This window comes from Hyla sarda, chromosome 8, assembly GCF_029499605.1.
Source record: "Hyla sarda isolate aHylSar1 chromosome 8, aHylSar1.hap1, whole genome shotgun sequence".
Taxonomy (NCBI): Eukaryota; Metazoa; Chordata; class Amphibia; order Anura; family Hylidae; genus Hyla; species Hyla sarda.
This window is the reverse complement of record NC_079196.1, coordinates 231,978,855-232,004,868: the sequence shown is the minus strand read 5'-3', so window position 1 is coordinate 232,004,868 and position 26,014 is coordinate 231,978,855. Positions and strand designations below refer to the sequence as shown.

The 26,014-nt window shown below is 51.3% G+C and overlaps 2 protein-coding genes across 2 annotated transcripts in view; one reads left to right on the top strand and one right to left on the bottom strand.

Annotated features, from left to right (window-relative positions):
* LOC130284325 (3-oxoacyl-[acyl-carrier-protein] reductase FabG-like) overlaps window positions 1-21,833 on the bottom strand; it is a 30,125-nt gene extending 8,292 nt beyond the window's left edge. The window contains exons 1-3 of the mRNA XM_056534568.1: window positions 21,686-21,833; window positions 10,363-10,533; window positions 9,821-9,999 (exon numbers count right to left, since the gene is read on the bottom strand). Coding sequence (XP_056390543.1) covers window positions 9,821-9,999; window positions 10,363-10,533; window positions 21,686-21,712 — 377 coding nt within the window. The 5' untranslated portion in view covers window positions 21,713-21,833. The remainder of the gene's footprint in view (window positions 1-9,820; window positions 10,000-10,362; window positions 10,534-21,685) is intronic.
* LOC130284324 (uncharacterized) overlaps window positions 21,815-26,014 on the top strand; it is a 40,416-nt gene continuing 36,216 nt past the window's right edge. Inside the window, exon 1 of the mRNA XM_056534567.1 lies at window positions 21,815-21,945. The gene's annotated coding sequence lies outside the window, so the exon portion shown is untranslated. The remainder of the gene's footprint in view (window positions 21,946-26,014) is intronic.

The following is a 26,014-nucleotide window of genomic DNA, read 5'->3' as shown; positions in this document are numbered from 1 at the left end:
CAACATCACTACTTCGGGCCCGAAGCGCGGAGAAGAGGACCTCCCGGTGAAAATGGACAGCCCGGAAAGACTATCCATATCCGGTCCATTCAGCATAGATGGCCCGGACCAGCTCACCCTAACTTCCCACCGAGGGGAGGTGAGTAGAAAACTAAAGAGGGGGGGGCTGGATGATGACTAAGGTCGCAGTGGTCTTCAACCTGCGGACCTCCAGAGGTTTCAGAACTACAACACCCAGCATGCCCGGACAGCCGATGGCTATCCGGGCATGCTGGGAGTTGTAGTTTTGCAACATCTGCAGGTCCACAGGTTGAAGACCACTGATGAAGGGATTGACAGGTGGTGATGATGAAGGGGGGGGATGATGACGAAGGTCGCAGTGGTCTTCAACCCGCGGACCTCCAGAGGTTTCAAAACTACAACTCCCAGCATGCCCGGAGAGCCAACGGCTGTCTGGGCATGCTAGGAGTTGTAGTTTTGCAACATCTGGAGGTCCACAGGTTGAAGACCACTGATGAAGGGATTGACAGGCGGTGATGATGAAGGGGAGGGGGGATGATGACGGGGGTGTGGATGATGACGGGGGTGTGGATGATGACGGGGGTGTGGATGATGACGGGGGTGTGGATGATGACGGGGGTGTGGATGATGACGGGGGTCTGGATGATGACGGGGGTCTGGATGATGACGGGGGGGGGAGGATGATGACGGGGGTGTGGATGATGACGGGGGTGTGGATGATGACGGGGGTGTGGATGATGACGGGGGTCCGGATGATGACGGGGGTCCGGATGATGACGGGGGTCCGGATGATGACGGGGGTCTGGATGATGACGGGGGGGGGAGGATGATGACGGGGGTCCGGATGATGACGGGGGTCTGGATGATGACGGGGGGGGGGGAGGATGATGACGGGGGTCTGGATGATGACGGGGGTCTGGATGATGACGGGGGGGGGAGGATGATGACGGGGGTGTGGATGATGACGGGGGTGTGGATGATGACGGGGGTCCGGATGATGACGGGGGTCCGGATGATGACGGGGGTCTGGATGATGACGGGGGGGGGAGGATGATGACGGGGGTCCGGATGATGACGGGGGGGGGAGGATGATGACGGGGGTCCGGATGATGACGGGGGTCTGGATGATGACGGGGGGGGGAGGATGATGACGGGGGTGTGGATGATGACGGGGGTGTGGATGATGACTGGGGGTCCGGATGATGACGGGGGTCCGGATGATGACGGGGGTCCGGATGATGACGGGGGTCCGGATGATGACGGGGGTCCGGATGATGACGGGGGTGTGGATGATGACGGGGGTCCGGATGATGACGGGGGTCCGGATGATGACGGGGTGTGGATGATGACGGGGTGTGGATGATGACTGGGGGTGTGGATGATGACTGGGGGTGTGGATGATGACTGGGGGTCCGGATGATGACGGGGGTCCGGATGATGACGGGGGTCCGGATGATGACGGGGGTCCGGATGATGACGGGGGTCCGGATGATGACGGGGGTGTGGATGATGACGGGGGTGTGGATGATGACGGGGGTGTGGATGATGACGGGGGTGTGGATGATGACGGGGGTGTGGATGATGACGGGGGTGTGGATGATGACGGGGTCCGGATGATGACGGGGATGTGGATGATGACTGGGGTCCGGATGATGACGGGGATGTGGATGATGACGGGGATGTGGATGATGACGGGGGTGTGGATGATGATGGGGGTGTGGATGATGACGGGGTGTGGATGATGACGGGGGTGTGGATGATGACGGGGGGGGGAGGATGATGACGGGGGTGTGGATGATGACGGGGGTGTGGATGATGACGGGGTGTGGATGATGACGGGGGTGTGGATGATGACGGGGGTGTGGATGATGACATGGGGGGGGATGATGACATGGGGGGGGATGATGACATGGGGGGGGATGATGACATGGGGGGGGATGATATATTTCTCACTCTAGGCTTATAGTTGAGTCAATAACTTCCTGGGTTTTTGGGATAAAATTAGGGGCCTCGGCTTATATTTGGGTCGGCTTATACTCGAGTATATACGGTACTGTGATCCTTCTATGGCTCTACTGTCTGATCCGTGCTGTGCGCTGTATATACATCATCCAGCGCTGCGCACGGTTCCGCCTTACCTGTCAGCTAACTCCGGGTGTTTTATTTACATCTACATCACTTGTCACGAGCGCCGGCTTGAGACTCCGCCCCAGTAGCTGTGATTGGCCGGGAGCCGATCACATGGTCTCTCACCCCCAGTGACGTGCCTCTCACGCCGGCTCCAGCGCTGTCAGTATCATCTGGCCGGAGATTGACATCTGGAGACCGGGTCCGTTCTTCAGTGACACATCGCTACCTGTTACACATTAAAGTTCTGCTTGGATTGCAATTATTAATTGTACTTTTATGCACTTGCCTTGCTGTTTATACACCTTTATAGTTTTAAGTTATAATTCTGTATGTAAATTATCACTGTGAATATTACCTATGATGTGGGGCTTAGGCTCCGCCCCTTTTTTTTTTTTTTTTTGGGTGCCAATTGTCCTTCTATTTAAACTCTGTATGTACCTGATATCCCCAGCAGACTGATCTGAGGAAGGGGGAGGCTCCCCGGAAACGCGTCATCCCTGCATGTTTTATTATTTTCTTTTATTTCAATAAACCACTACGGTTTTCTCTAATATAGTGACCCTCCCCCCGACCTACGATGGCCCCGATATACGATCACTCTCAGAGGCCATCGCATGTTGAAGGCAGCATCACCATACGATGCTTTTGCATAAACGGCTATCCTCCAGCGCAGACTGCTGCAGCTGCCCCCGGATAGCCGTTTACGGTGCCCCGTGTGGTCCGCTGACGATCACTTACCTGTCCTCGGGGCTCTGCGCATCCTCTTCGGGATCCCCTGCATCGTCAGCGCTCTCCATCGTCGTCATCACGTCGCTGCGCACGCCGTCCCATCATCCAATAGGAGCGCCATGCGTAGCGACGTGATGGCGGCGACGGAGAGCGCGGATGCCGGGGAAGCAGAGGCCTTGCCGGAGCGTCAGGGACACCTCGGGGACATGGCGACAGCGATGGAGGGCGACATCCCGGGCAGCGGTGATGAGCGGTGACGATCCGGAGCGGCGGGGACAGGTGAGTACAACTTCCTCTAACAGTGGTCTACAACCTGCGGACCTCCAGATGTTGCAAAACTACAACACCCAGCATGCCTGGACAGCCGTTGGCTGTCCGGGCATGCTGGGTGTTGTAGTTCTGCAACATCTGGAGGTCCGCAGGTTGTAGACCACTGTCCTATACTTTACATTGCACGGATCCCTCAACATACGATGGTTTCAACAAACAATGGTCCATTTGGAACAGATTCCCATCGTATGTTGAGGGACCACTGTACTACTGGCTTAGATCTATTCCTTATTTGAACCAGCAGCGCCGTTGATTTTCACATGACATGATTTGATTCAACATTGATTTTCATCAGGATCGGATCATTCCTGTGACCATTGCCGTGGAATGAGATTTGCCATAGAATGAGATGGTCCGCCTCCATCACATCCTATTGGCTCTCTCTTGTCACGTGACATATTTAAACGTCACGCATCGATGCGCACAGCAGTGTCAGTTTGGATCTCCTCTCCCTGTGATAGGTGAAGCTGTACGGAGCTCTCATGGCCTCTGTGGCCCGACAGAAGTTCACACATGTACGCAGCTCATACGGCTGCCTCATATACATTTACTGTTCATCCACAGCGCTATCGGGATCCCGATGCCGCTGTAATCAGTGTGCCTCCCCCCGAGTGCCCCACACCCGCAGCTTTACTCCCCGTCCCGTTATCGCTCAGGGAGCGGGGAACAGAAAGTAGAGCATCGGGCGCAGGTAAAGTAGTACTGCGCATGCGCAGCACTACGCGAATAACTTAACCTGCGCCCGATGCTCTACTTTCTGTTCCCCGCTCCCTGAGCGTTAACGGGACGGGGAGTATAGCTGCGGGTGTGGGGCGCTCGCGGGGACGCACACTGATGACAGCGGCATCGGGCATAGGAATCCCCATAGCGCTGTGGATCGCTCCCTGAGCGTTAACAGGGGACGGGGAGTAGAGCTGCGGGGGACGGGGAGTGGAGCTGCGGGGGACGGGGAGTGGAGCTGCGGGGGACGGGGAGTGGAGCTGCGGGGGACGGGGAGTGGAGCTGCGGGGGACGGGGAGTGGAGCTGCGGGGGACGGGGAGTGGAGCTGCGGGGGACGGGGAGTGGAGCTGCGGGGGACGGGGAGTGGAGCTGCGGGGGACGGGGAGTGGAGCTGCGGGGGACGGGGAGTGGAGCTGCGGGCGTGGGGCGCTCGCGGGGACGCACACTGATGACAGCGCCATCGGGCATAGGGATCCCGATAGCGCTGTGGATGAACAGTAAATGTATATGAGGCAGCCGTATGAGCTGCGTACATGTGTGAACTTCTGTCGGGCCACAGAGGCCATGAGAGCTCCGTACAGCTTCCCCTATCACAGGGAGAGGAGATCCAAACTGACACTGCTGTGCGCATCGATGCGTGACGTTTAAATATGTCACGTGACAAGAGAGAGCCAATAGGATGTGATGGAGGCGGACCATCTCATTCTATGGCAAATCTCATTCCACGGCAATGCACCGGCTCTCCATTCCTTGAGAAACCCCTGTGTGGGTTGATATGCAAATGTCCTATTCGCTTCTGGTAAGCGGCCACTACTTAACCCCTTCATGACCCAGCCCATTTTCACCTTCAGGACCCGGGCATTTTTTGCACATCTGACCACTGTCACTTTAAACATTAATAACTCTGATGCTTTTACTTATCATTCTGATTCCGAGATTGTTTTTTCGTGACATATTCTACTTTATGTTATTGGTAAAATTTCACTGATATTTTCATCCTTTCTTGGTAAAAAATTTAAAAATGTCATGAAAATTTTGAAAATTTAGCATTTTTCTAACTTTGAAAGTCTCTGCTTGAAAGGAAAATGGATATTCCAAATAAATTACATATTGATTCACATCTACAATATGTCTACTTTGTGTTTGCATAAAAAAATTGACAAGTTTTTACTTTTGAAGACACCAGAGGGCTTCAAAGTTCAGCAGCAATTTTCCAATTTTTCTCAAGATTTTCAAAATCGGAATTTTTCAGGACCCAGTTCAGGTTGGAAGTGGATTTGAAGGGTCTTCATATTAGAAATACCCCATAAATAACCCCATTATAAAAACTGCACCCCCCAAAGTATTCAAAATGACACTCAGTAAGTGTTTTAACCCTTTAGGTGTTTCACAGGAATAGCAGCAAAGTGAAGGAGAAAATTCTAAATCTTCATTTTTTACACTCGCATGTTCTTGTAGACCCAATTTTTTAATTTTTACAAGGGGTAAAAGGAGAGAAATCACCCTAAAATTTGTAACCCAATTTCTCTAGAGTAAGGACATACCTCATATGCGTATGTCAAGTGTTCGGCGGGCGCAGTAGAGGGCTCAGAAGGGAAGGAGTGACAATGGGATTTTGGAGAGTGAATTTTTCTGAAAGGGTTTTTGGGGGGCATGTCCCATTTAGGAAGCCCCTATGGTGCCAGAACAGTGGACCCCCCCACATGTGACCCCATTTTGGAAACTATACCCCTCATGGAATTTAATAAGGGGTGCAGTGAGCATTTACACCCCACTGGCGTTTGACAGATATTTGAAACAGTGGACTGTGCAAATCAAAAATTTTATTTTTCATTTTCACGGACCACTGTTCCAAAAATCTGTCATACACCAGTGGGGTGTAAATGCTCACTGCACCCCTTATTACATTCCGTGAGGGGTGTAGTTTCCAAAATGGGGTCACATATGGATATTTATTTTTTTGCGTTTGTCAGAACTGCTGTAACAATCAGCCACCCCAGTGCAAATCACCTCAAATGTACATGGTGCACTCTCCCTTCTGGGCCTTGTTGTGCGCCCCCAGAGCACTTTGCGCCCACATATGGGGTATCTCCGTACTCGGGAGAAATTGCATTACAAATTTAGAAGGTCTTTTTTCCCTTTTACCTCTTGTGAAAATGAAAAGTATAGGGCAACACCAGCATGTCAGTGTAAAAAAAATTATTTTTTTACACTAACATGCTGGTGTAGACCCCAACTTCACCTTTTCATAAGGGGTTAAAGAAGAAAAAGCCCCCAAAATTTGTAAGGCAATTTCTCCCGAGTACGGCGATACCCCATATGTGTCCCAAAACGGTTGCCCTGAAATACGACAGGGCTCCAAAGTGAAAGCGCCATGCGCATTTGAGGCCTGAATTAGGGATTTGCATAGGGGTGGACATTGGGAATCATTGGCATAGAATACCCCTAACAGGGTGCCTCCAGCTGTTGCAAAACTCCCAGCATGCCTGGACAGTCAATGGCTGTCCGGCAATACTGGGAGTTATTATTTTGCAACAGCTGGAGGCTCCGTTTTGGAAACAGTAGCGTACCAGACGTTTTTCATTTTTTTGGGGAGGGGGGCTGTGTAGGGGTGTGTGTATATGTAGTGTTTTTTTACTTTTTATTTTAGGTTAGTGTCAGTGTAGTGTAGTGTTTTTAGGGTACAGTCACATGGGCAGAGGTTCACAGCAAGTTTGCCGCTGGGAGTTTGAGCTGCAGCGGCATTTGCACCATCTCAAACTTGCAGCACTCACTGTAAACCTCCGCCCATGTGAGTGTACCCTGTACATTCACATTGGGGAGAGGGGGCAAACATCCAGCTGTTGCAAACTCCGAGCATGCCCTTTGGCTGTCCGTGCATGCTGGGAGTTGAAGTTTTGCAACAGCTGGAGGCACACTGGTTTGGAAACACTAAGTTAAGTAATAAACTTTCAAGTGTTTTGCAACCAAACTTAGTGTTTCCAAACCAGTGTGCCTCCAGCTGTTGCAAAACTACAAATCCCAGCATGCATGGTCTGTCAGTGCATGCTGGGAGTTATAGTTTTGCAACAATTGCAACAGCTGGAGGCACTGAAGTAGGAAACGGACAATGTTTCCCAACTAGTGTGCCTCCAGTTGTTGCAAAACTACAACTCCCAGCATGCCCAGACTGCCCAGGCATGCTGGAAGTTGTAGTTCGGCAATATCTGAAGGATCAGATGTTGCCGAACTACAACTTCCAGCATGCTTGGGCAGTCTGGGCATGCTGGGAGTTGTAGTTTTGCAACATCTGGAGGTCCACAGTTTGGAGACCACTGTATAATGGTCTCCAATCTGTGCTCTTCCAGATGTTAGAGAACTACAACTCCCAGCATGCCTGGACAGACTGAGCATGCTGGGAGTTGTAGTTTTGCAACATCTGGAAGAGCACAGATTGGAGACCATTATACAGTGGTCTCCAAACTGTGGACCTCCAGATGTTGCAAAACTACAACTCCCAGCATGCCCAGAAAGCCAAAGGCTGTCTGGGCATGCTGGGAGTTGCAGTTTTGAAACTCCCAGAGGAAACTCACCGCCGGGACGCAGCGCCGCCGGGACCGCCTGGAGGACGCCGCTCGCGCCGGGACCGCTCGGGACACCGCATGGCCGGGTAAGTGATGCCGGGGGACGGGTCAGGGACACTTAGCAGAGCGGTGTGTGTCCCGATCCCCGTGATCCGGACTCACACACCGCGCTGCTAAGTATTCTGATAGCGAAAACGCTGCTATCAGCTAGTCAGATTTGACCAGCTGATAGCAGCGATCGCTGGGGGGGGTGGGGGATGAAACCCCCCGTGGTCGCATGGTAAGATGGCTGGCTATCAGTGATAGCCACCATCTTTCCGGGCGCTGCGGGATGCTGCGAGTAGCGGCAAAAATGTTCATGACGTACCTGCATGTCATGGGTCGGGAACACCTTGCCACCCATGACGTACAGGTATGTCATAGGTCGGGAAGGGGTTAAAGGGGTACTCGGGTGAAAACCTTTTTTCTTTTAAATTAACTGGTGGCAGAAAGTTAAACATATTTGTAAATTACTTCTATTAAAAAATCTTAATCCTTCCAGTACTTATTAGCTGCTGAATGTTACGGAGGAAATTCCTTTCTTTTTGGAACACTGATGACATCACGACCACAGTGCTCTCTGCTGACATCTCTGTCTATTTTAGCAACCATGCATAGCAGATGTATGCTAAGGGCAGCATGGTGGCTCAGTGGTTAGCACTGCTGCCTTGCAGTGCTGGGGGATTGGGTTCAAATCCCCCTAAGGACAACAATAAATAAAGCGTTATTATTATAATAACGTCAGCAGAGAGAACTGAGCTTGTGATGTCATCAGAGAGCATTCCAAAAAGAAAAGAATTTCCTCTGTAGTATTCAGCAGCTAATAAGTACAGGAAGGATTAAGATTTTTTTTTTTTTTTTTTTATAGAAGTAATTTACAAATATGTTTAACTTTCTGCCACCAGTTGATTTAAAAGAAAAAAAGGTTTTCACCGGAGTACCCCTTTAAGGGTACTCCGTGCCTAGTGACACCTCCTGTCACATCTTTACTGATTGTAACGCACAAGGCGCCCCCCGTTGGTCTTTTCAGGTACTAGCTGTATAGACTGTACCATCAGTCTACCTCAGTAAAGCTACCGTTAACCCTGACCTGGACTAGTGGTGCTACCGTTCGGGTGTTTCTCGGTAAAACCCCACCCTGGCGTCACAAAGATTTAAGAGTTAACAACATCTGCCCCATACACCTCATCACACCCCGTGGCTCATAACATACTGATCCCATAGGATAGCCGCAGTAGTATACAGATAGAGCTGGAGGGGAGGTATAAAACTACTATGTATCCTGATCCCATAGAGATAGCAGCAGTATACAGATAGAGCTGGAGGGGAGATGGTGCTGTAGGACTAGTGATGGCGAGTGTGCAGGATATGGGCTAGAAAAGCGATGTTGGTCTTTAAACTTGTGATGTACAATGAGACTCTTGGGAATGTGAATGTGGCTAGGAGTATCATGTGACCAAAGCATCATTCTGTATACAGTAAATGCAGTTTTGTTAACCTTTTAGGATCTTATTTCTTTGGCATTTGCAATAAACATGGTGCGGTTTACATTTGCATTAACACTCCAGCACCTCACACACATTTTATTCTTGTAGTCACTCAACTTTCTTAAGATCATAGCTAGAAGAGTCATACTGGGACACTATACTCCCCTTCACCAGTCACATGGGCCACTGTTGACATGTTTTTGAGCAAAGCATCTGACTGTGCGTACGTGTCTCTGCTGATCCTCTCGGCACTCAGGTCTGGGCCAGGCCTCCTGTCTCCTCTCCCTACCCAGAACCTTCAGGCCACCGGCCGGCGAGGGTGCTGGGCCTCTGCCGGCGAGGGTGCCGGGCCTCTGCCGGCGAGGGTGCCCCCCTATTATGTGATGGTTTATATATACTTTACCTATACTTTGTGAACTATGTTTAGTAAATGGTGTGGTTCTCGTCCGCCACACACACTACTGCCCCGCATGCTACAGCCCCGCACACCACCGCGACGCACAACACCTCCCCGCACACCACCGCCCCGCACACCACCGCCCCGCACACCCCCGCCCCGCACACCCCCGCCCCGCACACCCCCGCCCCGCACACCCCCGCCCCGCACACCCCCGCCCCGCACACCACCGCCCCGCACCTGCTCAGTGTGAACCCAGTACATTCCTATATAGTAGAGGCCACCCCATATTAGCCTAGGTTGATGTGTTGTAGAATGCAGTTTATCAGGACCGGCAGCAAAGTTATTGAGAAGGTATCACATGACCAGCGGCATCCTATGACAGACCATATGGCTGACTCACCTGGCGTTCACGTTCATCACGCGGTCGTAGTCCTGCAGAGTCGTGTTCTCAATCGTGCCCATGGCCAGGATCCCCCCACTATTCACCAGCACATCGAGCTGTCCAAAGTGCGACACCGTCTGCTCCACGATCTCCCGGAGCCGCACCTCATCCGTCAGGTCTCCCGCAACCAGCAGAGGCTGCAGACATTTAAAGAGTTAATATCCAGTGTATATCACTTGTAGTACCACATCTCACCACTATGTCAACTTCAAATGTTTCTTATAAACAATAAAACGACAGCGCCCCCAGCAATGGATTTACTCCTGACTGAACAGAAATCCTTCAAACGTTGCGTTCCTCCCTAGACTGCTGTGTGTAGCCTCCCTTACAGGGGAAGGTCCTTTTGTCCCCAGCACCTCCCCATGGCAGTGTCTGGTATTGCAGCTTATACCTGTCACAGTGATGGATTTACAGGAACTAGAGAAAGAGACATACTGACTGACCTTCCTGGACGATCCCTTTAAGGGGCGGAGCTCTGGAGGTCACACAGGTAACTTTACCTTCTGGTCACAGAACTCCTCGCAGGCTTGAGCTGTCTCCTTTAATTTCTCCTCATTTCTACCATTAAGGGCCAATCGTGCCCCTAGACGGGCAAAGAGCAACGCAGTGCCGGCACCGATCCCAGAGCTGGCTCCAGTCACCAGACACACCTTACTTTTAAGAGACACCACCTGTCGGGAGAGGAGAGAGACATCTGCAGCGAGACTGACCACAAAACGTGGAAATTACCACATCAGATTACCTCCATAACTCCACCGTCCCCTCATACATCCCACATTACATCCATAACTCCACCGTCCCCTCATACATCCCACATTACCTCCATAACTCCACCGTCCCCTCATACATCCCACATGTCCACCATAACTCCACCGTCCCCTCATACATCCCACATGTCCTCCATAACTCCACCGCCCCCTCATACATCCCACATGTCCTCCATAACTCCACCGCCCCCCTCATACATCCCACATGTCCTCCATAACTCCACCGTCCCCTCATACATCCCACATGTCCTCCATAACTCCACCGCCCCCTCATACATCCCACATGTCCTCCATAACTCCACCGTCCCCTCATACATCCCACATGTCCTCCATAACTCCACCGTCCCCTCATACATCCAACATGTCCTCCATAACGCCACCGTCCCCTCATACATCCCACATGTCCTCCATAACTCCACCGTCCCCTCATACATCCCACATGTCCTTCATAACTCCACCGTCCCCTCATACATCCCACATGTCCTCCATAACTCCACCGTCCCCTCATACATCCCACATGTCCTCCATAACTCCACCGTCCCCTCATACATCCCACATTACCTCCATAACTCCACCGCCCCCTCATACATCCCACATGTCCTCCATAACTCCACCGCCCCCTCATACATCCCACATGTCCTCCATAACTCCACCGTCCCCTCATACATCCCACGTCTCCTCCATAACTCCACCGTCCCCTCATACATCCCACATTACATCCATAACTCCACCGCCCCCTCATACATCCCACATTACCTCCATAACTCCACCGCCCCCTCATACATCCCACATTACCTCCATAACTCCACCGCCCCCTCATACATCCCACATTACCTCCATAACTCCACCGCCCCCTCATACATCCCACATTACCTCCATAACTCCACCGCCCCCTCATACATCCCACATTACATCCATAACTCCACCGTCCCCTCATACATCCCACATCACCTCCATAACTCCACCGCCCCCTCATACATCCCACATTACCTCCATAACTCCACCGCCCCCTCATACATCCCACATTACCTCCATAACTCCACCGCCCCCTCATACATCCCACATTACCTCCATAACTCCACCGCCCCCTCATACATCCCACATTACCTCCATAACTCCACCGCCCCCTCATACATCCCACATTACCTCCATAACTCCACCGCCCCCTCATACATCCCACATTACCTCCATAACTCCACCGCCCCCTCAAACATCCCACATTACCTCCATAACTCCACCGCCCCCTCATACATCCCACATCTCCTCCATAACTCCACCGTCCCCTCATACATCCCACATGTCCTCCATAACTCCACCGCCCCCTCATACATCCCACATGTCCTCCATAACTCCACCGCCCCCTCATACATCCCACATTACCTCCATAACTCCACCGCCCCCTCATACATCCCACATTACCTCCATAACTCCACCGCCCCCTCATACATCCCACATTACCTCCATAACTCCACCGCCCCCTCATACATCCCACATGTCCTCCATAACTCCACCGCCCCCTCATACATCCAACATGTCCTCCATAACGCCACCGCCCCCTCATACATCCCACGTCTCCTCCATAACTCCATCACCCCTCATACATCCCACGTCTCCTCCATAACTTCATCACCCCTCATAAATCCCACGTCTCCTACATAACTCCATCACTCCTCATACATCCCACGTCTCCTCCATAACTCCACCGTTACCTCCACCGATACCCTGAATGTCTCCTCCATGGTTCCAAAGACTCTCATAACCCCCAGCCCAATGATTATGCCATCACCCAGACCTGTCCTCCATGACACCACAGACCCTCATACACCCCAGACATCTCCCCCATTACTCCTCAGCTCCTCATACACCCCAGACATCTCCTCCATTACTCCTCAGCCCCTCATACACCCCAGACATCTCCCCCATTACTCCTCATACACCCCAGACATCTCCCCCATTGCTCCTCAGCCCCTCATACACCCCAGACATCTCCCCCATTACTCCTCATACACCCCAGACATCTCCTCCATTACTCCTCAGCCCCTCATACACCCCAGACATCTCCCCCATTACTCCTCATACACCCCAGACATCTCCCCCATTGCTCCTCATACACCCCAGACATCTCCCCCATTACTCCTCAGCCCCCCATACACCCCAGACATCTCCCCCATTACTCCTTAGCCCCTCATACACCCCAGACATCTCCTCCATTACTCCTCATACACCCCAGACATCTCCCCCATTACTCCTTAGCTCCTCATACACCCCGGACATCTCCCCCATTGCTCCTTATACACCCCAGACATCTCCCCTATTACTCCTCAGCCCCCCATACACCCCAGACATCTCCCCCATTGCTCCATAGCCCCTCATACACCCCAGACATCTCCCCCATTACTCCTCATACACCCCAGACATCTCCCCCATTACTCCTTAGCCCCTCATACACCCCAGACATCTCCCCCATTACTCCTCATACACCCCAGACATCTCCCCCATTACTCCTCATACACCCCAGACATCTCCCCCATTACTCCTCATATACCCCAAGCATCTCCCTCATTACTCCTCATATACCCCAAGCATCTCCCCCATTACTCCTCATACACCCCAGACATCTCCCCCATTATTCCTCAGCCCCTCATACACCCCAGACATCTCCCCCATTACTCCTCATACACCCCAGACATCTCCCCCATTACTCCTTATACACCCCAGACATCTCCCCCATTACTCCTCATACACCCCAGACATCTCCCCCATTACTCCTCAGCCCCTCATACACCCCAGACATCTCCCCCATTACTCCTCAGCCCCCCATACACCTCAGACATCTCCCCAATTACTCCTCATACACCCCAGACATTTCCCCATTACTCCTCAGCCCCTCATACACCCCAGACATCTCCCCCATTACTCCTCATACACCCCAGACATCTCCCCCATTACTCCTCAGCCCTTCATACACCCCAGACATCTCCCCCATTACTCCTCAGCTCCTCATACACCCCAGACATCTCCCCCATTACTCCTCATACACCCCAGACATCTCCCCCATTACTCCTCATACACCCCAGACATCTCCCCCATTACTCCTCATACACCCCAGACATCTCCCCCATTACTCCTCAGCCCCCCATACACCCCAGACATCTCCCCTATTACTCCTCAGCCCCTCATACACCCCGGACATCTCCCCCATTACTCCTCATACACCCCAGACATCTCCCCCATTACTCCTCATACACCCCAGACATCTCCCCCATTACTCCTCATACACCCCAGACATCTCCCCCATTACTCCTCATACACCCCAGACATCTCCCCCATTACTCCTCATACACCCCAGACATCTCCCCCATTACTCCTCATACACCCCAGACATCTCCCCCATTACTCCTCATACACCCCAGACATCTCCCCCATTACTCCTCATACACCCAGACATCTCCCCCATTACTCCTCATACACCCAGACATCTCCCCCATTACTCCTCAGCCCCTCATACACCCCAGACATCTCCCCCATTACTCCTCATACACCCCAGACATCTCCCCCATTACTCCTTAGCCCCTCATACACCCCAGACATCTCCCCCATTACTCCTCATACACCCCAGACATCTCCCCCATTACTCCTCATACACCCCAGACATCTCCCCCATTACTCCTCATATACCCCAAGCATCTCCCTCATTACTCCTCATATACCCCAAGCATCTCCCCCATTACTCCTCATACACCCCAGACATCTCCCCCATTATTCCTCAGCCCCTCATACACCCCAGACATCTCCCCCATTACTCCTCATACACCCCAGACATCTCCCCCATTACTCCTTATACACCCCAGACATCTCCCCCATTACTCCTCATACACCCCAGACATCTCCCCCATTACTCCTCAGCCCCTCATACACCCCAGACATCTCCCCCATTACTCCTCAGCCCCCCATACACCTCAGACATCTCCCCAATTACTCCTCATACACCCCAGACATTTCCCCATTACTCCTCAGCCCCTCATACACCCCAGACATCTCCCCCATTACTCCTCATACACCCCAGACATCTCCCCCATTACTCCTCAGCCCTTCATACACCCCAGACATCTCCCCCATTACTCCTCAGCTCCTCATACACCCCAGACATCTCCCCCATTACTCCTCATACACCCCAGACATCTCCCCCATTACTCCTCATACACCCCAGACATCTCCCCCATTACTCCTCAGCCCCCCATACACCCCAGACATCTCCCCTATTACTCCTCAGCCCCTCATACACCCCGGACATCTCCCCCATTACTCCTCATACACCCCAGACATCTCCCCCATTACTCCTCATACACCCCAGACATCTCCCCCATTACTCCTCATACACCCCAGACATCTCCCCCATTACTCCTCATACACCCCAGACATCTCCCCCATTACTCCTCATATACCCCAAGCATCTCCCTCATTACTCCTCATATACCCCAAGCATCTCCCCCATTACTCCTCATACACCCCAGACATCTCCCCCATTATTCCTCAGCCCCTCATACACCCCAGACATCTCCCCCATTACTCCTCATACACCCCAGACATCTCCCCCATTACTCCTTATACACCCCAGACATCTCCCCCATTACTCCTCATACACCCCAGACATCTCCCCCATTACTCCTCAGCCCCTCATACACCCCAGACATCTCCCCCATTACTCCTCAGCCCCCCATACACCTCAGACATCTCCCCAATTACTCCTCATACACCCCAGACATTTCCCCATTACTCCTCAGCCCCTCATACACCCCAGACATCTCCCCCATTACTCCTCATACACCCCAGACATCTCCCCCATTACTCCTCAGCCCTTCATACACCCCAGACATCTCCCCCATTACTCCTCAGCTCCTCATACACCCCAGACATCTCCCCCATTACTCCTCATACACCCCAGACATCTCCCCCATTACTCCTCAGCCCCCCATACACCCCAGACATCTCCCCTATTACTCCTCAGCCCCTCATACACCCCGGACATCTCCCCCATTACTCCTCATACACCCCAGACATCTCCCCCATTACTCCTCATACACCCCAGACATCTCCCCCATTACTCCTCATACACCCCAGACATCTCCCCCATTACTCCTCATACACCCCAGACATCTCCCCCATTACTCCTCATACACCCCAGACATCTCCCCCATTACTCCTCATACACCCCAGACATCTCCCCCATTACTCCTCATACACCCCAGACATCTCCCCCATTACTCCTCATACACCCCAGACATCTCCCCCATTACTCCTCATACACCCCAGACATCTCCCCCATTACTCCTCATACACCCAGACATCTCCCCCATTACTCCTCATACACCCCAGACATCTCCCCCATTACTCCTCATACACCCCAGACATCTCCCCCATTACTCCTCATACACCCCAGACATCTCCCCCATTACTCCTCATACACCCCAGACATCTCCCCCATTACTCCTCATACACCCCAGATATCTCCCCCATTACTCCTCATACACCCCAGACATCTCCCCCATTACTCCTCATACACCCCAGACATCTCCCCCATTACTCCTCATACACCCCAGACATCTCCCCCATTACTCCTCATACACCCCAGACATCTCCCCCATTACTCCTCATACACCCCAGACATCTCCCCCATTACTCCTCAGCCCCCCATACACCCCAGACATCTCCCCCATTACTCCTCAGCCCCTCATACACCCCGGAAATCTCCCCCCATTACTCTTCAGCCCCTCATACACACCAGACATCTCCCCCATTACACGTCAGCCCTTCATACACCCCAGACATCTCCCCCATTACTCCTCAGCCCCCCATACACCCCAGACATCTCCCCCAATACTCCTCAGCTCCTCATACACCCCAGACATCTCCCCCATTACTTCTCAGCTCCTCATACACCCCAGACATCTCCCCCATTACTCCTCATTCACCCCAGACATCTCCCCCATTGCTCCTCATACACCCCAGACATCTCCCCCATTACTCCTCATACACCCCAGACATCTCCCCCATTACTCCTCATACACCCCAAACATCTCCCCCATTACTCCTCAGCCCCTCATACACCCCAGACATCTCCCCCATTACTCCTCATTCACCCCAGACATCTCCCCCATTACTCCTCATACACCACAGACATCTCCCCCATTACTCCTCATACACCCCAAACATCTCCCCATTACTCCTCATACACCCCAGACATCTCCCCCATTACTCCTCATACACCCCAGACATCTCCCCCATTACTCCTCAGCCCCTCATACACCCCAAACATCTCCCCCATTACTCCTCATACACCCCAAGCATCTCCCCCATTACTCCTCATACACCTCAGACATCTCCCCCATTACTCCTCATACACCCCAGACATCTCCCCCATTACTCCTCATACACCCCAGACATCTCCCCCATTACTCCTCATACACCCCAGACATCTCCCCCATTACTCCTCATACACCCCAAACATCTCCCCCATTACTCCTCATATACCCCAAGCATCTCCCCCATTACTCCTCATACACCCCAGACATCTCCCCCATTACTCCTCAGCCCCTCATACACCCCAGACATCTCCCCCATTACTCCTCATACACCCCAGACATCTCCCCCATTACTCCTCATACACCCCAGACATCTCCACCATTACTCCTCAGCCCCTCATACACCCCAAACATCTCCCCCATTACTCCTCATTCACCCCAGACATCTCCCCCATTACTCCTCATTCACCCCAGACATCTCCCCCATTACTCCTCATACACCCCAGACATCTCCCCCACTACTCCTCATTCACCCCAAACATCTCCCCCCTTACTCCTCAGCCCCCAATACACCCCAGACATCTCCCCCATTACTCCTCATACACCTCAGACATCTCCCCCATTACTCCTCATACACCCCAGACATCTCCCCCATTACTCCTCATACACCCCAGACATCTCCCCCATTACACCTCATACACCCCAGACATCTCCCCCATTACTCCTCATACACCCCAGACATCTCCCCCATTACTCCTCATACACCCCAGACATCTCCCCCATTACTCCTCATACACCCCAGACATCTCCCCCATTACTCCTCATACACCCCAGACATCTCCCCCATTACTCCTCATACACCCCAGACATCTCCCCCATTACTCCTCATACACCCCAGACATCTCCCCCATTACTCCTCATACACCCCAGACATCTCCCCCATTACTCCTCATACACCCCAGACATCTCCCCCATTACTCCTCATACACCCCAGACATCTCCCCCATTACTCCTCATACACCCCAGACATCTCCCCCATTACTCCTCATACACCCCAGACATCTCCCCCATTACTCCTCATACACCCCAGACATCTCCCCCATTACTCCTCATACACCCCAGACATCTCCCCCATTACTCCTCATACACCCCAGACATCTCCCCCATTACTCCTCATACACCCCAGACATCTCCCCCATTACTCCTCATACACCCCAGACATCTCCCCCATTACTCCTCATACACCCCAGACATCTCCCCCATTACTCCTCATACACCCCAGACATCTCCCCCATTACTCCTCATACACCCCAGACATCTCCCCCATTACTCCTCATACACCCCAGACATCTCCCCCATTACTCCTCATACACCCCAGACATCTCCCCCATTACTCCTCATACACCCCAGACATCTCCCCCATTACTCCTCATACACCCCAGACATCTCCCCCATTACTCCTCATACACCCCAGACATCTCCCCCATTACTCCTCATACACCCCAGACATCTCCCCCATTACTCCTCATACACCCCAGACATCTCCCCCATTAATCCTCATACACCCCGGACATCTCCCCCATTACTCCTCATACACCCCGGACATCTCCCCCATTACTCCTCATACACCCCAGACATCTCCCCCATTACTCCTCATACACCCCAGACATCTCCCCCATTACTCCTCAGCCCCTCATACACCCCAAACATCTGCCCCATTACTCCTCATTCACCCCAGACATCTCCCCCATTACTCCTCATTCACCCCAGACATCTCCCCCATTACTCCTCATTCACCCCAGACATCTCCCCCATTACTCCTCATTCACCCCAGACATCTCCCCCATTACTCCTCATTCACCCCAAACATCTCCCCCATTACTCCTCAGCCCCTCATACACCCCAAACATCTCCCCCATTACTCCTCATACACCCCAGACATCTCCCCCATTACTCCTCATACACCCCAGACATCTCCCCCATTACTCCTCATACACCCCAGACATCTCCCCCATTACTCCTCATACACCCCAGACATCTCCCCCATTACTCCTCATACACCCCAGACATCTCCCCCATTACTCCTCATACACCCCAGACATCTCCCCCATTACTCCTCATACACCCCAGACATCTCCCCCATTACTCCTCATACACCCCAGACATCTCCCCCATTACTCCTCATACACCCCAGACATCTCCCCCATTACTCCTCATACACCCCAGACATCTCCCCCATTACACCTCATACACCCCAGACATCTCCCCCATTACTCCTCATACACCCCAGACATCTCCCCCATTACTCCTCAAACACCCCAGACATCTCCCCCATTACACCTCATACACCCCAGACATCTCCCCCATTACTCCTCATACACCCCAGACATCTCCCCCATTACTCCTAATACACCCCAGACATCTCCCCCATTACTCCTCATACACCCCAGACATCTCCCCCATTACACCTCATACACCCCAGACATCTCCCCCATTACTCCTCATACACCCCAGACATCTCCCCATTACTCCTCATACACCCCAGACATCTCCCCATTACTCCTCATACACCCCAGACATCTCCCCCATTACTCCTCAGCCCCTCATACACCACAGACATCTCCCCCATTACACCTCATACACCCCGGACATCTCCCCCATTACTCCTCATACACCCCAGACATCTCCCCCATTACTCCTCATACACCCCAGACATCTCCCCCATTACTCCTCATACACCCCGGACATCTCCCCCATTACTCCTCATACACCCCAGACATCTCCCCCATTACTCCTCATACACCCCAGACATCTCCCCCATTACTCCTCATACACCCCAGACATCTCCCCCATTACTCCTCATACACCCCGGACATCTCCCCCATTACTCCTCATACACCCCAGACATCTCCCCCATTACTCCTCAGCCCCTCATACACCCCAGACATCCCCCCATTACTCCTCATACACCCCAGACATCTCCCCCATTACTCCTCATACACCCCAGACATCTCCCCCATTACTCCTCATACACCCCAGACATCTCCCCCATTACTCCTCAGCCCCTCATACACCCCAGACATCCCCCCATTACTCCTCATACACCCCAGACATCTCCCCCATTACTCCTCATACACCCCAGACATCTCCCCCATTACTCCTCATACACCCCAGACATCTCCCCCATTACTCCTCATACACCCCAGACATCTCCCCCATTACTCCTCATACACCCCAGACATCTCCCCCATTACTCCTCATACACCCCAGACATCTCCCCCATTACTCCTCATACACCCCGGACATCTCCCCCATTACTCCTCATACACCCCAGACATCTCCCCCATTACTCCTCATACACCCCAGATATCTCCCCCATTACTCCTCATACACCCCAGACATCTCCCCCATTACTCCTCATACACCCCAGACATCTCCCCCATTACTCCTCATACACCCCGGACATCTCCCCCATTACTCCTCATACACCCCAGACATCTCCCCCATTACTCCTCATACACCCCAGACATCTCCCCCATTACTCCTCATACACCCCAGACATCTCCCCCATTACTCCTCATACACCCCAGACATCTCCCCCATTACTCCTCAGCCCCTCATACACCCCAGACATCCCCCCATTACTCCTCATACACCCCAGACATCTCCCCCATTACTCCTCATACACCCCGGACATCTCCCCCATTACTCCTCATACACCCCAGACATCTCCCCCATTACTCCTCATACACCCCAGACATCTCCCCCATTACTCCTCATACACCCCAGACATCTCCCCCATTACTCCTCATACACCCCAGACATCTCCCCCATTACTCCTCATACACCCCAGACATCTCCCCCATTACTCCTCATACACCCCAGACATCTCCCCCATTACTCCTCATACACCCCAGACATCTCCCCCATTACTCCTCATACACCCCAGACATCTCCCCCATTACTCCTCATACACCCCAGACATCTCCCCCATTACTCCTCATACACCCCAGACATCTCCCCCATTACTCCTCATACACCCCAGACATCTCCCCCATTACTCCTCATACACCCCAGACATCTCCCCCATTACTCCTCATACACCCCAGATATCTCCCCCATTACTCCTCATACACCCCAGACATCTCCCCCATTACTCCTCATACACCCCAGACATCTCCCCCATTACTCCTCATACACCCCAGATATCTCCCCCATTACTCCTCATACACCCCAGACATCTCCCCCATTACTCCTCATACACCCCAGACATCTCCCCCATTACTCCTCATACACCCCAGACATCTCCCCCATTACTCCTCATACACCCCGGACATCTCCCCCATTACTCCTCATACACCCCGGACATCTCCCCCATTACTCCTCATACACCCCAGACATCTCCCCCATTACTCCTCATACACCCCAGACATCTCCCCCATTACTCCTCATACACCCCAGACATCTCCCCCATTACTCCTCATACACCCCAGACATCTCCCCCATTACTCCTCATACACCCCGGACATCTCCCCCATTACTCCTCATACACCCCAGACATCTCCCCCATTACTCCTCATACACCCCAGACATCTCCCCCATTACTCCTCATACACCCCAGACATCTCCCCCATTACTCCTCATACACCCCAGACATCTCCCCCATTACGCCTCATACACCCCAGACATCACACCTCACACACCCCAGACATCTCCCCCATTCCTCGCGGACTCTTCACACGCTCCTCACTCACTGGCTCCTGATTCCCAGCTGTAGCCATTCTTTCTTCCTGTGTCACCAGTTATTTTTTTATGTATAACTTTATTGAGAGCTGACAATGGACACTGGAGGAGTCATCTTTCTTCCTGTTGGAGGATTCCAGGAGATGGCGCGGGCTGTGTCTGATCTGTCTGCAAATTAACCCCTTTAGGACTGGGCAACTTTGGAACTAAATACAGTCTATTGTTCTCTGTTATCAGCCATGTCAGGAGAGGAGAGGTGACTGTAGGACAGGTGAATATATCTATTGTTATCTGTTATCAGCCATGTCAGGAGGGGAGAGGTGACTGTAGGACAGGTGAATATATCTATTGTTATCTGTTATCAGCCATGTCAGGAGGGGAGAGGTGACTGTAGGAGAGGTGAATATATCTATTGTTCTCTGTTATCAGCCATGTCAGGAGGGGAGAGGTGACTGTAGGACAGGTGAATATATCTATTGTTCTCTGTTATCAGCCATGTCAGGAGGGGAGAGGTGACTGTAGGACAGGTGAATATATCTACTGTTCTCTGTTATCAGCCATGTCAGGAGGGGAGAGGTGACTGTAGGACAGGTGAATATATCTATTGTTCTCTGTTATCAGCCATGTCAGGAGAGGAGAGGTGACTGTAGGACAGGTGAATATATCTATTGTTCTCTGTTATCAGCCATGTCAGGAGGGGAGAGGTGACTGTAGGACAGGTGAATATATCTACTGTTCTCTGTTATCAGCCATGTCAGGAGGGGAGAGGTGACTGTAGGACAGGTGAATATAATCTATTGTTCTCTGTTATCAGCCATGTCAGGAGAGGAGAGGTGACTGTAGGACAGGTGAATATATCTATTGTTCTCTGTTATCAGCCATGACAGGAGGGGAGAGGTGACTGTAGGACAGGTGAATATATCTATTGTTCTCTGTTATCAGCCATGTCAGGAGGGGAGAGGTGACTGTAGGACAGGTGAATATATCTATTGTTCTCTGTTATCAGCCATGACAGGAGAGGAGAGGTGACTGTAGGACAGGTGCATATATCTATTGTTCTCTGTTATCACCCATGACAGTAGAGGAGAGGTGACTGTAGGACAGGTGAATATAATCTATTGTTTTCTGTTATCAGCCATGTCAGGAGGGGAGAGGTGACTGTAGGACAGGTGAATATATCTATTGTTCTCTGTTATCAGCCATGTCAGGAGAGGAGAGGTGACTGTAGGACAGGTGAATATATCTATTGTTCTCTGTTATCAGCCGTGTCAGGAGGGGAGAGGTGACTGTAGGACAGGTGCATATATCTATTGTTCTCTGTTATCAGCCATGTCAGGAGGGGAGAGGTGACTGTAGGACAGGTGCATATATCTATTGTTCTCTGTTATCAGCCATGTCAGGAGGGGAGAGGTGACTGTAGGACAGGGTGAATACAATCAATTGTTCTCTGTTATCAGTCATGTCAGGAGGGGAGAGGTGACTGTAGGACAGGTGAATATAATCTATTGTTCTCTGTTATCAGCCATGTCAGGAGGGAGAGGTGACTGTAGGACAGGTGAATATATCTATTGTTCTCTGTTATCAGCCATGTCAGGAGGGGAGAGGTGACTGTAGGACAGGTGAATATATCTATTGTTCTCTGTTATCAGCCATGTCAGGAGGGGAGAGGTGACTGTAGGACAGGTGCATATATCTATTGTTCTCTGTTATCAGCCATGTCAGGAGGGGAGAGGTGACTGTAGGACAGGTGAATATATCTATTGTTATCTGTTATCAGCCATGTCAGGAGGGGAGAGGTGACTGTAGGACAGGTGAATATATCTATTGTTCTCTGTTATCAGCCATGTCAGGAGGGGAGAGGTGACTGTAGGACAGGTGATTATAATCTATTGTTCTCTGTTATCAGCCATGTCAGGAGGGGAGAGGTGACTGTTGACAGGTGAATATATCTATTGTTCTCTGTTATCAGCCATGTCAGGAGAGGAGAGGTGACTGTAGGACAGGTGAATATATCTATTGTTCTCTGTTATCAGCCATGTCAGGAGGGGAGAGGTGACTGTAGGAGAGGTGAATATATCTATTGTTCTCTGTTATCAGCCATGTCAGGAGAGGAGAGGTGACTGTAGGATAGGTGAATACAATCAATTGTTCTCTGTTATCAGTCATGTCAGGAGGGAGAGGTGACTGTAGGACAGGTGAATATATCTATTGTTCTCTGTTATCAGCCATGTCAGTAGAGGAGAGGTGACTGTAGGACATGTGAATATATATAATGTTCTCTGTTATCAGCCATGTCAGGAGGGAGAGGTGACTGTAGGACAGGTGAATACAATCTATTGTTCTCTGTTATCAGCCATGTCAGGAGGGGAGAGGTGACTGTAGGACAGGTGAATACAATCTATTGTTCTCTGTTATCAGCCATGTCAGGAGGGGAGAGGTGACTGTAGGACAGGTGAATATAATCTATTGTTCTCTGTTATCAGCCATGACAGTAGAGGAGAGGTGACTGTAGGACAGGTGAATATATCTATTATTCTCTGTTATAAGCCATGTCAGGAGAGGAGAGGTGACTGTAGGACAGGTGCATATATCTATTGTTCTCTGTTATCAGCCATGTCAGGAGAGGAGAGGTGACTGTAGGACAGGTGAATATAATCTATTGTTCTCTGTTATCAGCCATGTCAGGAGGGGAGAGGTGACTGTAGGACAGGTGCATATATCTATTGTTCTTTGTTATCAGCCATGTCAGGAGGGGAGAGGTGACTGTAGGACAGGTGCATATATCTATTGTTCTCTGTTATCAGCCATGTCAGGAGGGGAGAGGTGACTGTAGGATAGGTGAATACAATCAATTGTTCTCTGTTATCAGTCATGTCAGGAGGGGAGAGGTGACTGTAGGACAGGTGTATATAATCTATTGTTCTCTGTTATCAGCCATGTCAGGAGGGGAGAGGTGACTGTAGGACAGGTGAATATATCTATTGTTCTCTGTTATCAGCCATGTCAGGAGGGGAGAGGTGACTGTAGGACAGGTGCATATATCTATTGTTCTCTGTTATCAGCCATGTCAGGAGGGGAGAGGTGACTGTAGGACAGGTGAATATATCTATGTTCTCTGTTATCAGCCATGTCAGGAGGGGATAGGTGACTGTAGGACAGGTGAATATATCTATTGTTCTCTGTTATCAGCCATGTCAGGAGGGGAGAGGTTGACTGTAGGACAGGTGAATACTATCTATTGTTCTCTGTTATCAGCCATGTCAGGAGGGGAGAGGTGACTGTAGGACAGGTGAATATATCTATTGTTCTCTGTTATCAGCCATGATCAGGAGGGGAGAGGTGACTGTAGGACAGGTGCATATATCTATTGTTCTCTGTTATCAGCCATGTCAGGAGGGGAGAGGTGACTGTAGGACAGGTGAATATATCTATTGTTCTCTGTTATCAGCCATGTCAGGAGGGGATAGGTGACTGTAGGACAGGTGAATATATCTATTGTTCTCTGTTATCAGCCATGTCAGGAGAGGAGAGGTGACTGTAGGACAGGTGAATATAATCTATTGTTCTCTGTTATCAGCCATGTCAGGAGGGGAGAGGTGACTGTAGGACAGGTGAATATAATCTATTGTTCTCTGTTATCAGCCATGTCAGGAGGGGAGAGGTGACTGTAGGACAGGTGAATATATCTATTGTTCTCTGTTATCAGCCATGTCAGGAGAGGAGAGGTGACTGTAGGACAGGTGAATATATCTATTGTTCTCTGTTATCAGTCATGTCAGGAGGGGAGAGGTGACTGTAGGACAGGTGAATATAATCTATTGTTCTCTGTTATCAGCCATGTCAGGAGGGGAGAGGTGACTGTAGGACAGGTGCATATATCTATTGTTCTCTGTTATCAGCCATGTCAGGAGTGGAGAGGTGACTGTAGGACAGGTGAATACAATCTATTGTTCTCTGTTATCAGCCATGTCAGGAGGGGAGAGGTGACTGTAGGACAGGTGAATATATCTATTGTTCTCTGTTATCAGCCATGTCAGGAGAGGAGAGGTGACTGTTGGATTGGTGAATATATCTTTTGTTCTCTGTTATCAGTCATGTCAGGAGAGGAGAGGTGACTGTAGGACAGGTGAATATATCTATTGTTCTCTGTTATCATCCATGTCAGGAGGGGAGAGGTGACTGTAGGACAGGTGAATATATCTATTGTTCTCTGTTATCAGCCATGTCAGGAGAGGAGAGGTGACTGTAGGACAGGTGAATACAATCAATTGTTCTCTTTTATCAGCCATGTCAGAGAGGAGAGGTGACTGTAGGGACAGGTGAATATATCTATTGTTCTC